We start from the raw sequence: 15,368 nt of genomic DNA on the forward strand, positions 1-15,368 counted from the left end.
ATATATATTCCTGAGCCTTATTCCTAAAGGGTCATTTGAAAAGAAGTGAAAATGGAAGTGAAATAGGTGTACTCAGAAGATGGAATTACCAAGAGATGGGAATGGTTTGAAAGCCTTATGGGACAAAGCATGAGTTTTAGCTGGGAAAATACAGGAAGATGAAGTGAGTGAGGACAGCCAAAGCAGATTGAAGCTGAATGCGATCTATATGGAGTGCGATAAAATGTGGGGAAACGAGACATAGACTGCAGAAAATAATGCATGCCTTTCTAAGGAGTTTTAAGTTTTTTTTTTTTTTAAAAAAGGGAAAGAAGACAGGTTTTTGAGAAAAAAAGGTGAGATTTTTGGAGAAGTTTAGAGATGCACTCCCTAAATCCTCTCTATGTAGTCTTACATATCTTCCACTCATATCCATCCAAACTCCATCTGAACCTTATTTGAGTATGTAAATTTTAAAAACCTGCACTGAACAGTTTCTGAGTATAATTTCAATGCTTGTAAGACCAAGCTTACACTAGAACACTGTTCCCCTCAGGTAAGGGGATAAAGTAAGGGGATAAGCACTTGGACTCTGGATCCAAACTGCCTGAGTTTGAGTTCTCCACAGCTTGGCTAAGTGACTACAGGCAAGTTACATTACCTCTATAGCCCTGCTTCATCACCACACTGTCGGGATAAGAGTGGTACCTACCTCATAGGGTGGTTGTGTTTCTGAGTGCTAATAAATAGAAAGTATATAGAATTGCTTCAGCAATAGTAAACTCTATATAAGTGCTAACAATTATTCTTTGGTCCACTTTGAACTATGTTTTTTCATTCCTAATGGTACTTGTCTTGTCAGTGCTGTCAAGTATGTTGCTGACTGAAATATGTGCCTCTAATTCCAAGGGCAATCTATTTTTATCATTAAGCACAGCATATAAAATAGTTCCAAGTTATATAACACAGAGTTGTAGTGCTTTCCTTATAAAAGCACTAACCATTCATATTGCATATACTTATCTTATTTTTTTACTTTATTAATTGCCCTACTCCATTACACTAGATTTCCTTTTAGATTTATATTGTCTAACAGTCTCCTCTTTTGAAACTCTAGGTCGTATCTTTTACAGCTTTACCTACTGTGATCTTAGTATTTTCTTATGTATTTTATCCCTCTTCGTGTGGCAGAGAAGCAGTGAGGCTAACAGTGCTCCATAGTTTTGCAAATATTTTCTATGTTTGTAATTTAATTCTTTATAATTTAATTTGATTATTATCATTTTTGATTTATTCATGATTTAACTTTTTGTACACATGTAACTGTTGACAGTTTCCATATAATTTATTCCATTAATTTTAAGCCTCTGAAAGGTATCTTTGTTTTGTATGTCCAGTATCTACTCTTTCCCCCTTCTGATAGCAGCCTGCCAGTTCTCTCGCGGAATCAGCATTTCCCCACGCTTATCTCCAGTATTTTACATTGAGCTGTTCCTTCCCTCAGTTCCCGAGGTGGGCACAGGGTGCAGGCTGGCACTGAGAGCACCGCCTCCCCCCCATCACTCCCATACTAAACTGTATAAAACTGAGGCGCTCTGTTGAACTAATGGTAAAAGAGAATCTATGTTTACAATGGGATGGATAAAAGGATGGAATCTAAGTCTGGACCTGCTGAAAGTTATTTTGCTACCTAAAAAGGAGAGCCTGTCTGAGAACTGGGGAACTACAAAGGGAAACAGAGCTGAGAGATGGAGACAGTGATGTCAAGGCCTGAGGAAATGAGCCTCGATCTCATCGCTGGATTGTTGTGAGCCAGTCAATTATCTTTTCACTTCAATTAGACTGTCATTTGCAACCAGAGGCACCTAATTAGTCTGGCTTAGAAAATATAGGAAGGTTTGAAAACGATAGAGGATTCCTGAGCCTGTTTACAAGTGGTGGGGGAGGAGCAAAGGCGTGAAAGAGGCTGAAGACATAAGAGAAAGAAGGGTAAAGAAAGGTTTGGGTACTTCAAATTTTACTCTATGCTGACTGGCCTCAGATATATCTGTCCATCCTAGAGCCCGTATGGGCACTCTAGACTCATATCAAGTACTAATTTCATTTTCTGTTTGGATAACTCCCAGGGGTTGTATCCACAGTTGTTAAGGGGATGGGCTCTGAAGTCAAACAACTTAAGCTCATATCTTAGTTCTCCCACTTATTAACCATGTGACCTTGAACAAGCTGCTCAGAGTCTCTGTTCCTGGGTTTTCTTATCTATGGAATGGGGATAATAGTTATATCTATTTCACAGAATTGTTATGATTCAGGAGTCAGTACCAATAAAGCTTTAGAACAGCACCTGGCTATTTTAAAATGTTAGCTACTGTTATTACTCATTTCTACAATGTTAGTTTTGATTCCACACTCCTCACTTTCCACCCAAATATTTCCTTCCTTAGTTTTCCCTATGCCAGTAAATGATCCACTCTCAATTCAACTGTAGTGAGTGGTGGTGACCAAATATAACAAGCTATATAATCAATGAATTAGAAGCTTAAAAAGATGGGAGCAAAGCCCCAAAGTTTAGCCTTATAATAAGGATAGAACTTCTTTCAGATGGGGCCAAACTTAGCAGGCCTTCATAGATTGGCTGATTTTATTAAACAATGAGATGTCATTTGGAGGATTTTAAATAGAGAACTGTTATTATCTAATGTATATCTTAAAAGATCACTTGACTGCTAGTCATTCTTTTATGTACATGTATTTTCTTGATACTTAAAGTTTCAGCGGTAAACCAAATGGATAAAATTTTTGCCTCAATTAAGCTTAGATTTTAGCAGAAGACAGATAAACAAGAAGGTACATAGTAAGATGGTGACACGTGTTACAAAGAACAACAGAACAGGACAAGGCAGTGCTAAGGGGAGGAGTTGTGAATAGACCTCTCTGATAACTTATCAGCAGACACTGGGGAAAAATGAGGTGGAGGGAGTGATACCTGGGGGACAGCAATCTAAGAAGATGAGACTGGAAGTAAAAAAGCCAATTTCAGCAAGCCTGAGGGAGAGCAAGGAGGTCTGCGGGCTCGGAGCATGGTGAGTGCAGGAGAGACAGACGAGGTCACAGGGGGAGTTAGGAGGCCAAAGGATGCCGATCGTTTTAAGGATGGTTTTTACTCTGAGTAGGACGGAAAAGCTAACCAGTGGTTTTTAGCAGAGGAGTGACTAGCAGCTCTGGCTGCTGTGTTAAAAATAGACTGAAGGCAGTTAAGAGTGGAAAGAGAGAAAAATGGAAACTCTTTAGTTGCAATCCAAGGGAGAGATGACCAGGGCTAGAAGTAAGGTAGTGAGTAGAGCTAAGGAAAAATGGGAACAAAGTCTTTTTCTGCTGCTGTGGCTGAAAAGAGAAAATAGAAAGCCTTTGGGTGAGAAGATATCATTGGCTTTGCTCTTTCTCTTTGTTCTTCCCCATCTAATCTACCAGCAAATCCTGCCAGTCTACCTTTAAAATATGTGTTAAACTTACTATATCTTTTTTAATGTGGAACCTGAGGAGGATTTTACCAATCTATCAGTCAGCAGATAAGATGAAGCCCACCTGCCTTCCCTGCAACACACTCCTGAATTCATTTTCTCGATTAATCTCCACAATAACTTAATTCCACAGAGGTGGAGGCTGCAACTCCAAGAAGTTAAACTCTCTGAGGCTCACATGCCTGGTAACTGTGTTCCCAGTATCCACAGCCAATGTCTGTTTCAATCCAAAGCCTTTGTGTTGCCACTAAGGATGAGAGAATAAGTGGAAGGATTTTGAGGTTGAAGAGTCAAAAAACCAAGGGATTCACCTTAGATTCTCATAGTCTTTGCAGTAAACCACAAGTTTTACCAACTAAAAATGAGAAAGGTGTCAATGATGGAGAGCGGGAATAGGAATAGAGACTTGAAAAGTATGGAAAATATTTGAAGCGGCCATTGTGGAGATTAAACTAAGAAATCAAGAGCTAAGAAATTAAAGGACACTGGAGAATCAGTGAAGGCTCTGTCGACAGTGTTAGCTAGTAGAGTACTGAAGTGAACTCAGGCAGCCAAGTGCCATGACCCGCTACAGCAACAGCGCATTACCCTGCACAGGATAGGAGAGAGCGAGGGTAAGGATGAACATAGGAAGCACCGAAAAGGACTGAGAGCTTGAGGATGACTTGAGTGGAAATATATCCTTATTTTGAGTTCCCAGAGAGAATTCACTTCCATTACTTTCATCATTTACTAGAGGCCATGAAATTTTGCATTTTCTCAGAGACTCAGGAATCTGATTTCTGTTCTTTATTGGGGAGACTCTAGCTACTTTCCTTTTGTTTTGTTTTGCCAGTTACATGTGTGCTTTCTGAGGAGGATCTGTCCTGTCACCTCCACCAGGCAGACTTCATAATATTTTCTTCTTGTGCACTTGGAGACCCGGCTAAACATTCCTTTTTACCCTCAAATCAACCAACCTTCTAATAGATTTCAGTATCAGCATAGATGCCCCTTATAATCATCATTTCGGGACATTTATAAAAAATATTTTTTGAAGCAGTTTTAGATTTGCAGAAAAATCGAGCATAAGGTACAAATAGTTGCCATATATCTTTCCTTGGTCTGTCTGGCTCCACCCCCAGCACAGTCTTCCTCATTATTATCATCTTGCATTGGTGTGGTACATTTATAACAACTGATGAGCCAATATTGAAACATTATTATTAACTAAAATCTATAGTTTGTACCAAGGTTCACACTTCCTGTGGGGAAGATACGATCTTTCTCAACTTCCCCACCTCTTGCCTACAGATTAACGTATCACCAGACATATTCTCACAGCATTTCTTCAGTATCAAAGACATATCTCTGTCCTATCAAAATCAGTTCTCAATCTAAGTTTTATTCTGTCTGCTCTGGGATCTTCATCCCTCACATACTAACTTCTCTTTCTTATATTAAATTCTCTTTCTTTATTTTTCTTCCTCAGCCTATAATTATACTCAGGTTTCTCTTAATCTAAAAACAAACAAGGCTATAGGCAAAACATTATCTCACATACATCTCAAAAATGTTCTCCTAGGGCAGTCTACCCAAGCAATAGAAATAAAAGAAAGAATAAACAAATGGGACCTAATTAAACTTAGAAGCTTTTGCACAGCAAAGGAAACCATAAGTAAAACAAAAAGACAACCTACAGAATGGGAGAAAATTTTTGCAAATGATGAAACCAACAAAGGCTTGATCTCCAGAATATATAAGTATCTCATATGACATAATAAGAAAAAAACAAACAAACAAATCCAAAAATGGGCAGAAGACCTAAACAAACAATTCTCCAAGGAAGACATGTGATAGGTCAATAGGCACATGAAAAAATGCTGAATATCACTAATTATTAGAGAAATGCAAATCAAAACTACAATGAAGTATCACCTCACACCAGTCAGAATGGCCATCATTCAAAAGTCCACAAATGGCAAATGCTGGAGAGGCTGTAGAGAAAAGGGAACCCTCCTACACTGCTGGTGGGAATGCAGTTTGGTGCAGCCACTGTGGAAAACAGTATGGAGAATCCTCAAAAGACTAGGAATAGACTTACCACATGACCCAGTAATCCCCTCCTGAGCATATATCCAGAAGGAACCCTACTTCAAAAAGACACCTGCACCCCAAGGTTCATAGCAGCACTATTTACAATAGCCAAAACATGGAAACAGCCTAAATTTCCATCAACAGATAACTGGATAAAGAAGATGTGGTGTATTTATACAATGGAATACTATTCAGCCATAAAAAACAACATAACACCATTTGCAGCAACATGGATGGACCTGGAGAATGTCATTCTAAGTGAAGTAAGCCAGAAAGAGAAAGAAAAATACCATATGATATTGCTTATATGTGGAATCAAAAAAAAAAAATGAACATAAATACAAAACAGAAACAGACTCACAGACATAGAATACAAACTTGTGGTTGCAAAAGGGGTGGGGGGTGGGAAGGGACAGACTGGGATTTCAAAATTTGTAGATACTGACAGGCATATGCAGAACAGATAAACAAGATTATACTGTATAACATAGGGAAATATATACAAGATCTTGTGGTAGCTCACAGCGAAAAACAAAATGTGACAATGAATGTATGTATGTTGATGTATAACTGAAAAATTGTGCTCTACACTGGAATTTGACACAACATTGTAAAATGACTATAACTCAATAAAAAATGTAAAAAACAAACAAACAAACAAGACAACAAAAACTCCACCAAAACCAATGACCCTTCCAACTTTTGTCCCACTCTTTCCCATCTAAACTTTCTGAAAGAGTAATATACTCCTTGAGTGTTGGTTTCACCTTTTTACCTCCAAGTTTTTCCATAATCTTTTGCAGTCAACCTTCTCCCATCGTGCTACCAAAACACATTGGGCTTAGGTCATCAACAGCTTCTAGACAGCCAGCCTAGTGGATATCTGATAGTCCTTCTGACTGTGATAATCCCACAGACACATCCAGCTCACTTCTCACCCTATTCTAAACTGACTTCATAGCTTTCCTCTCCAAATCTTTTTAAAATCAGTCTCTTTCCCAATGAATTACACACCATTGTCTTATTTATTCATACTATGAACCTAGGAATTATCTTTGACTCCTTCCTTCCCTTTACCTAAGTGAATAAATTCTGTTGATCCCACCTTCTTTTTGCCTCTACTTCCATATTTTTCACCCCACCTACATTGTTAGTGTCTGAGGACAGATTCTCATCACTTCTTGCTTTGGAGAGCAACAAGGGCCTCCCACAATCTTGGCCTGCTTTCCATACTATTTTCCATGTTTCTCCTTTTGCTTATGCTCTTCTGTTTATCAGAAGACACTCCTTGCTTTCGGTCAGTACCACTTTACCTAGTAGGTAATTACTACTGATGTCCTGTCATCCATAAACACATCTCCTTCTTTAGGGAGTTTACCCTTCGCTATCCCCACGGTGTTCCGTGCGTGCCTTTAACAACACACTTACTACATTGTACTGTAATTACTTGTTCAAGGTCTGTGTTTCCTATTAAGCTAAGAGCTCCTCAAGGGCAAGAACCACGTCTTGTTTATCTTTGTGTCTCCAGTGCCTAACGTAGTGCATATCTACCACCTAGAAACCATCGATGAACCGTGTTTGCTAGAGGAACCCTCACCTCACTCAAAGTGGCGTTGCTCCACAGTGCCTTGAACATAGCATTAATGTTTGTTAACTGATACTTGTTTTAAAATATTTATAAAACCCTGAGGTAAATATATATTTTCTATGGTGAATGTGTTGATGAATTAAAATATCTATAATGAAAATATATTTACCTTTCAGCACCAACGAACTGCTGAACTGTGTCAATTGTTAAAAATGAGGAAACCTGTGTAGCTTAAGGCAGGCAAATTTCTTCTGTTTAGTCCTGGAGATTCTTTGTTCCTCAGGCAATGATGTTATTGGCATTATAATCACTAAATAGTATCTAATCATCAATATCATATTATGATATAGCTACCTTTGAAAAGGATCTTTACCCTTGTGAAACTACAGAGCTATAATGTAGTCTGCTTGTTCTTCCCTCTGTTCCATTTCCTGGGTTCTGGCTTTACTCCACTGTTACATCTGTTCTCCTGGGGGTGAAGCTCTGGCCATATAATGTAGCACTTGATATTATATAGCAAACCTTTTCCTTCATATAACCCCCAAAGGAATTTTTAAACTATGTTATCTCTTCATACTTGTAACTGACATGTTAAATTTATGTTCATTTATATAATCAGAAAGGATGCAATTCCCAGGCAGTACTGGTCATTGCCTATTGTTTCTCAACCCCCTAATTACCAGTTTAACTCTGCTTTGTACTGTCAGCCTCACAGTGACGTGACTCCGCAAGCCATACTTCCCAGGCTCCTTGGCTACCTGGCCCCTCTTAATTTCCACCAGAGGGAAGCTGCTGAGGATCTCTGAATGCAGAAGAAAGAGAAGAACCTTCTGCTTGGTTATTTCAGGGGCTGCAGCAGCAGTGTCAGGAGGTGATTCCCAACTCCAGCAGCTGGGCAGAGGCAGCATCCTTTTGGCAAATCCAGCCCTGGTGGAGGGGCAGCTCCTTGGCAGAAACATAGTCAGCTGGAGCACTAGCAGCTCCTGGTATCTGCATTTCACACCTCCTCCTTTGCTCTTTCATTCCCTCCAATACCTTCGTCATCAATCCCTGTACTAAATCTCTCTTCTTTGAAATTTCAGGAGTGGTTTCTGTTTTCCTGACTGGACACTGACTTATGTGTGTTGTGTTGTAAGCACTGACAATTTAAAATAAAACTGTCAAGTCATCCTTTAAAATGTACCCACTGGAATCTAAATATTATAGTGACTTGAACTCCCACTTTTCTCTAATAGGTGGAACATTTAAATCCTTTTTGTTTTGTCTTTGAGCTATATTTACATTCCACTTCACCCTTACAAAATTTTTATCCAAATATAATACAAATGCATGCTTAAAGTCTTTTCCTGTTTATCAAATTATATTTTGTGTCAAAAATATCTCTATTAAAATTAAAATCTCTATTGAATAACCTGTGACCATAAATTTGATGGTATAAAACATTTCTTTTGGATTGACATCATTATATTAATACATAATGTGGTACTTCATTAGCCATAAAAGTAAAACTTTATTAGAAATGAAGCTTTTTATGATATGAGTGGAACTCTTATTTTTTAATTAATTCACATATTCTATGAGTTTATAATTAAAATGAAATAGGAGTTAGCACCAGGGTTAGATTTCTACATTTTTTTCATTTTCATAGAAACCTTGTTCATATGAATGAACAGATAAAAAGAGGGGAAGTTTTGTTTGTTTATTTAGCAATGTCACTCAGTTCTATTCTATACGTAGAAAATTACTGTGATCTAGCATCAGAAAAACTCTGTAACGGCCTAGCATTTGACAGCTTAAGTTCTTTTTCTTTCTTTTACTTTTGCTTTTTATTTTTTCTACATGAAACCATCTGACTTATAAAAGAATTGTAGTAACACCAGTATTTCCACTGTCCCTTAGTTTGGTGCTTCAGAGAATATTTACACCCAGAGCTACATGTCATAATGATTTTGCCTGTATGAAAGAGGTGCTCTTCATTTTATGAAGTAAGGGAAGGATGACTGTATAAGGGATGAGGTAAATAAGAAATACCACGGTCATGTTTTCAGGCGGGTCATTTTAGGAAGGATTACTTATAGGAACTGAGAATAAGGAAATTTACTTCTGTCAAGCTACCTGTATCAGTTTGCCCCTTAGAAAGTCCTCTAGTACCTCTGAGGTATGACTATCCCACTTCAAAGGCTCCTGACTTTGAAGAACGGTACCTAAAGAAGGAACAAAATAATAGAACACACAGCTAATTCATATTCCTCTTTCACTGTTTTCTTAATTTTTTGTACTTCTATCTAAACTTGATATACTTGTTACTTTCTATGGTATAAAGTTCTCTGTGGTCCCTTCACTTCTGCTTTTCCCTTTCGAACCAGGGGAAAATAATTTATCAGCCACATTAACTCACCCGTAACAATTTCTCCTGCACCGAGCAGAACATGTCTCTCATTTGTCTATTTCACACTGAAACATCTTTTGGCCAGATCTGTGTGCTCATAAATTTTAAGAGCATATTAATTGCAGAAAGTTATAAAAGTAGTGGGAATGGAGGAGACTTTGCTACACTGTTAGTTTTTAAATAGACTCAATATATACATGTAGGCGATTACTTGCCCTTTCTGTCTGTATTTCTTGGTCTAAGAATCATGTATATACTGAACCCTAACATGTAGTTTTAGTGGGAAGCCCCTTTAACATGAGATCAAACCAACTCTGAAGCCTCAGTGCCAACCTCAAAAATCACAGCTGAACAATCATAAGAAATCAGAAATTTCCCACGTTCCCTCCTTGACTTGTTTTTAATGTGTTTTCCAGAATCACCATGACAAAAACACTTTTAATTTTGATTTCCTCCTAGGAAGGCAGACATCTTGTTAATTTTAGAAGCCTTATTGTCACGCACAGGGCTATTCGATGGCAATATTTACTGTTATTTAAAATATTCTTAGATTCATGAAAAATGTCTACACTAGTGAAAAATAGATAACAGTAATAAGCTTACCTTTCTGGAGCTCTGTCATAACAGTATTACGCCATTTCAATAGTGCTATTTTGCTTTACAGGAATAAACAAGCCTGATAAAACTTTTAATAAGATGAATCTTGTTAGGCAACCTAAATTGCTTTCTGATATTTTACTGGATTACTATTTATATACTTTCATTGACATTTTAAGTTGCTGAAAATTAGAGCAGACGTTTCTAAGGGTAATAAATAATCAGAATACAGTTAAGGAGAGTATTAGGTACCCTCAGCATCTTTGCAGTCATTCTGTAATGCCGACTGCCCTTTCCTTCTTAAAATGTTATTTTCCTTCGACTTTCCTGATGCCACATCTTCTCAGTTTTCTTCTTAGCTCTCTGCCTGCTCCAACAAACTCTTAGGTAGCCTTCTTCTCCTTTACTTGCTTAATAAATATTTCTTAAAGCCCAGTCAGAATGGCTAAATATCTTGAACAAAATAAAAATCTAGTTGCAATAAATAGCATGTTTATGAAGAACAACATACTATTGCTCATGTGTGGTTTTTACATAATAAATTCTTAAAATGTCTTAAAAATTATAGTTGGAAGTCACCTTTCCACTAACATGCGTGTACTCCTCATTTTACAGGTGAGAAAGAAAGTCTCAAAAAATTTAACTAACTAGAGCAAGCGCACAACCACACTAAAACCAGCACCAACATTAGACTAATTCCAATGCTTTTCACTTTTAACTTGCATTTAGCAAGTGAAGTTTGTTAGTATGATAACTCTTAAGGATTTTACCTACTATCTGTATAAAATAAACATACGATGTTTCTTCTCTTTCTTGAACTTTATTTTAATATGAAGGCTCACTTGGGTTCAGTTCAGGCAAGACCCCTCAGAAATACAAAGCCAAAACAGCTGTGGGTTTATAATAAAGAAATATAAGATACATAGTCGTGATTTTAATAAAAGGGATGAGGATGGATCATTCCTGCTTTCCTATTAAAATAATGATATTAACGTTTTTCACACAAAATTCCATATGTAATGGGGTTAGTAAATAAACTGATGTCAGTAAAGTTTTAAAGGATATAAAAACAGCTTTATTGTTTTTCCTATCACTGCTTTCAAAACCTTTTATTTTTTTCTTTTCTACATCTCTTGGAAACAACATAGATCTTTTAGTTTTTTGAATACTTTTAAGCATTCCAGAAATAATTCCAGTCCAGGCAATGATAAAATAATCTTTTGTTGGATTAACCCAACAAAGAATAATGATTGTAAATTCTGGATCTAATTTTTAAAAAACACAAATTAAAGAGACTGCGTATCAACCAAAAGCAGGCATAAACCGGAAAGTGTTCAAGCCCTGAAAGATGGTAACTGTTCTGGGTGAGAGCCACTTTTATATGGCTTATTCACTGAGGACCCACCTCAGTTTAGGCAACAAGGGGTAGCTGGAGCTTAAGCAGAAAGTCAGAGTCTTATTAGCTTAATGTGTCAGAGACTGGTGTTTGAGGCAGCCAGGGTATCCAGAAATCAAAAGGCGAATCACAGAAAGTAGGAAGCCACAGAGAAACAAGCCCCCAGATGTATACATAAACTTTCCTCAAATCCTTGGCTGACTCGTAGCCAGCAGGTGAGTGAGAATGACCCTACAAAAAAAAAAAAACAGCAGAAAGCAACATCCAAAAGGATAGAAGATCTGAACAAAAGACTCTTGCTACCTATGGTGAGGGAGATAGAAATTCTATGTTGAGTCCTTCTATCAGAAAGGCTTGGTAATAACCATAGGCTTTCCACAAAACTCCATAAGGCTGTGTTTAGGAATAAAGAGACTGCCAGCACTAAGGGATTTGTCCTAGGAATTAAAGTAAAATCAAAAAGGCCTGCCTTAACAGTCTGTAAAACCAAACCTCCACAGATTCAAGGGTAACTGATAGTAATTTAACAAACTGCTGGAACAAAAATCAGTCGTCTTTAGAGTATACAACCTAAGCGACATACTCTCAAGTCTCAACAATATACCAACCACAGTGTTCAGTTCCAAGCAAATGTGAAGAACCAGGAATATGAAGAAGGAGGAAAATGTGAACTATGGTTAACAGAAAAACCAGTCAATATAAACTTACCCTGAGATGACAGAGGTGTTGAAATTGTAGCAGACAAGGACTTTAAGGCAGCTATGATAAATATGATCAAGGACATAACAGGAAAGATGGTTAAAATGACTAAGAAGATGGGGAATCTCAGCAGAAAAATGAAAATTATTTTTAAAAAGTTAAAATTCTAGAACTGAAAAATAAGCTATCTAGAATAAAAAAGTTACTAAATGGACTTAACAGAAAATTTGAAATGATGAAGAAAGAATCAGTAAACCTAAAAGCAGATGAGATAAATGATCCAATCTAAAGGTAAGAGGGTAAAACATTATAGTAAAATAAATAAGGCCTCAATGACCTAGAGACAATATTAATAAGGTCTAACTTGAATGTTCTCTGAGTCTCAAATAAAGAGGAGAAAGAGAAGGAAGAAAGTAAAAAATATTTGTGAAATAATTGTCAAGATTTATTAAATCTAGTGAAACATATCCCAGAAGCTCAGTGAACCCTTAACAAAGATAAATACAAAGAAAATCATAGTTAAATATAAAAACCATCAAAAATGGAAACAGAATTGTAAAAATGGCCACTCCTGTGCTAAAAAAAAAAGAACAAAGGTACAAATGATGGCTAACTTCTCATCAGAAACAGTATTTGGCAAAAGACATAGAATGACATCTTTAAAGTCATTAAAAAAATTATATATGGTGATGAATGTTAACTAGACTTACTGTGGTAATCATTTTGCAATATATACAAGTACCAAATCATTATGTTTTATACCTGAAACCAATATAATGCTTTGTGTCACTTATACTGTGAAATAATTATAAAATACATTTATTACTGCTAGGAAAATTGTTGAATAATAACTTTATTTTGATTTTTAAAATAAAAGGTTGCTCTTGCTTTAAAATCATCAGCCTTGATATTAGGAATAATACTACTGCACCTATAATTTTTTTCTTAGACAATAAAAAAAGTATGAAGAAAAATATATTTTGATTATAAGTGACTATGTTCTGAGATTCTCAGTGCTCTTGTCAAACATAAATCTAAATCAGCAATATCCCTATTTGAAAGCACTAAGACAAAAAGTATTCAGAAAAAAATAAACCTGTCAACTCAGAGTTTGCTATATGCTAATAATATTGTTCAAAAAATAAGGGTAAAGAAAGAAATTTTAAGGTAAGCTAAAGTTGAGAGTATTGCCACTTACAGGATTGCACTTTAAGACATTCTAAAAGAAGTTCTTCAGGAAGTAAATGATACCAGGTAGAAGCTCAGACACATAGAAAGGAATAAAAAGCCCCAGAAATAGTAGATAAGAGGTTAAATAGCAGAAATTGTCTTTTTTCCCTTCATACTTTTAAAAGTCAATTTATTATTTCAATAAAACACTATGACATTTTCCTTTGAAGTTCATAAAATATAAATACATAACCACAATAACACATAAAGTAACAAATTATATTGTTGTAAGTTATTACTTTTTTAATGTGAAATGGTATGATATTAATCTAGATAAAATGTGATAAGAATGCACATTACTATTTCTAGAGTAACCACAGACATGCAAAAATACAAAGAAATGCAGCTAAAAAGCAAAGAGGGAAATAAAATCAAACACTAAAAACATTCAATTAATCCAAAGGAAGGCAAGAAAAGAAGGAACAGTGGGGAAAAAAATAGAATACATAGATATCAAATACTAAATTATGAACCTAAACGTGACTATTCAACAACCCATCAGGAAGACATAATAATTAAAAGTGTGTATGCACCTAATAACAGAGCCCCCCAAATAAAGCAAAAACCAACAGAAATAGAAATAAAGAAATATAGAAGTTTAAATACTTCTCTGAGAATTGCAAGAACAAGGAGTAAAATATAAGGATAAATTTACCTTATTTAGACCCATGAACTAAATGATTAGTTCCTAAGTGATCAGAATCTTATTTATTTATTCTTCAAAACTGCATTTTAAAATGAACACAATGACAGGAATTGTGTTTGGAAATTGCATTATGACTTCATCAAGTTATCATATACTGAAAAAATGTTTAGAGTATAACTTTGGTAAAGGTAAATCCTTGCTCTAGATACTTTTCTATTATCAGGAATATTTAAAAATTTAGCTTTATATTGTTACCATTTTTTCCTTCCACAAAGTTCATGAAATAGTACTGGTTGAGACTTCTCCACTCAACATGGCCACCTAGTGCTTTGTCTTGCACTCATTTTATATGAAATTAGCTCCCACGGGTTATAGTGACCCTTTAGATACGTGATAATAAACCAATTAATCAAACAAAGAAATGCTTACCTTAAACACTAGCTCTCCTACCAGGCCATTCCATGTCCCATCTTCTTGTGGGCTTCCATACTTGTGATCCGGTGCAACATAAATTTCATAGTTAAAACCCAGGTAGTTAGATAAGGCATCCAAAACATCAATGGAGAAGCCCTGGTATTTCTTCGGCTTACCCAGGACATTTTCAGAAACCATTACGAAAGGTTCTTCCTGCATGGAAATAAGAAAAATTCTTGACGTCAATCTATATTGCTCCCTTAAGGCAAAGATTAATTCTACAAAGAGTTTTGTTCCCAGTCTAAAAATTGCTTTTTCACTGTGAGAGAATAACTTAGAAATATAACTTATGTGTTATTAATGCATCATTTTATCAAACAATGTCAATTCACCCAATTTCTTGTCATCTCTCATTTAGTTATTACCAAATTAGATGAAAGTGACTACAAAATTTCAGAAACCCCCATGAATTCATTTTTCTTGCCATCTCAGGACCAACCTAAGATTCATCAATAATAAAATCATATTTAAGAGACCATGAATTTATTGTTTCTATCATCAGGCAGTTATTATCTGTATATGTAAAAAATATGCAAGATAGCATTTAACAGACATAATCTACATAAATCTCTTTGAAAAGATAAAAACTTCTAGGAACATATAATTTAGCTACAGTGTATATCATCACATTTACTGGAAGTTATTTGCCAAGAATTTTGAAACTTCGATATAAACACGCATTTCATTGCAAAAGTCGTTTCTCGACTACTGTTATGAGAAATTCACTTACCTTTTTGGTAATTTGTGTAATTTAGAAAATTCAGCAAATTGGC

At 35.9% G+C, this 15,368-nt stretch overlaps 1 protein-coding gene across 1 annotated transcript in view; it reads right to left on the minus strand.

Annotated features, from left to right (window-relative positions):
- GRID2 (glutamate ionotropic receptor delta type subunit 2) overlaps positions 1-15,368 on the minus strand; it is a 1,264,409-nt gene that overhangs the window by 277,841 nt on the left and 971,200 nt on the right. The window contains exon 10 of the mRNA XM_072940458.1: positions 14,551-14,748. Within this exon, the coding sequence (XP_072796559.1) occupies positions 14,551-14,748 (198 nt within the window). The remainder of the gene's footprint in view (positions 1-14,550; positions 14,749-15,368) is intronic.

This window comes from Vicugna pacos, chromosome 2 (genome assembly GCF_048564905.1).
Source record: "Vicugna pacos chromosome 2, VicPac4, whole genome shotgun sequence".
In the NCBI taxonomy this organism is placed as follows: Eukaryota; Metazoa; Chordata; class Mammalia; order Artiodactyla; family Camelidae; genus Vicugna; species Vicugna pacos.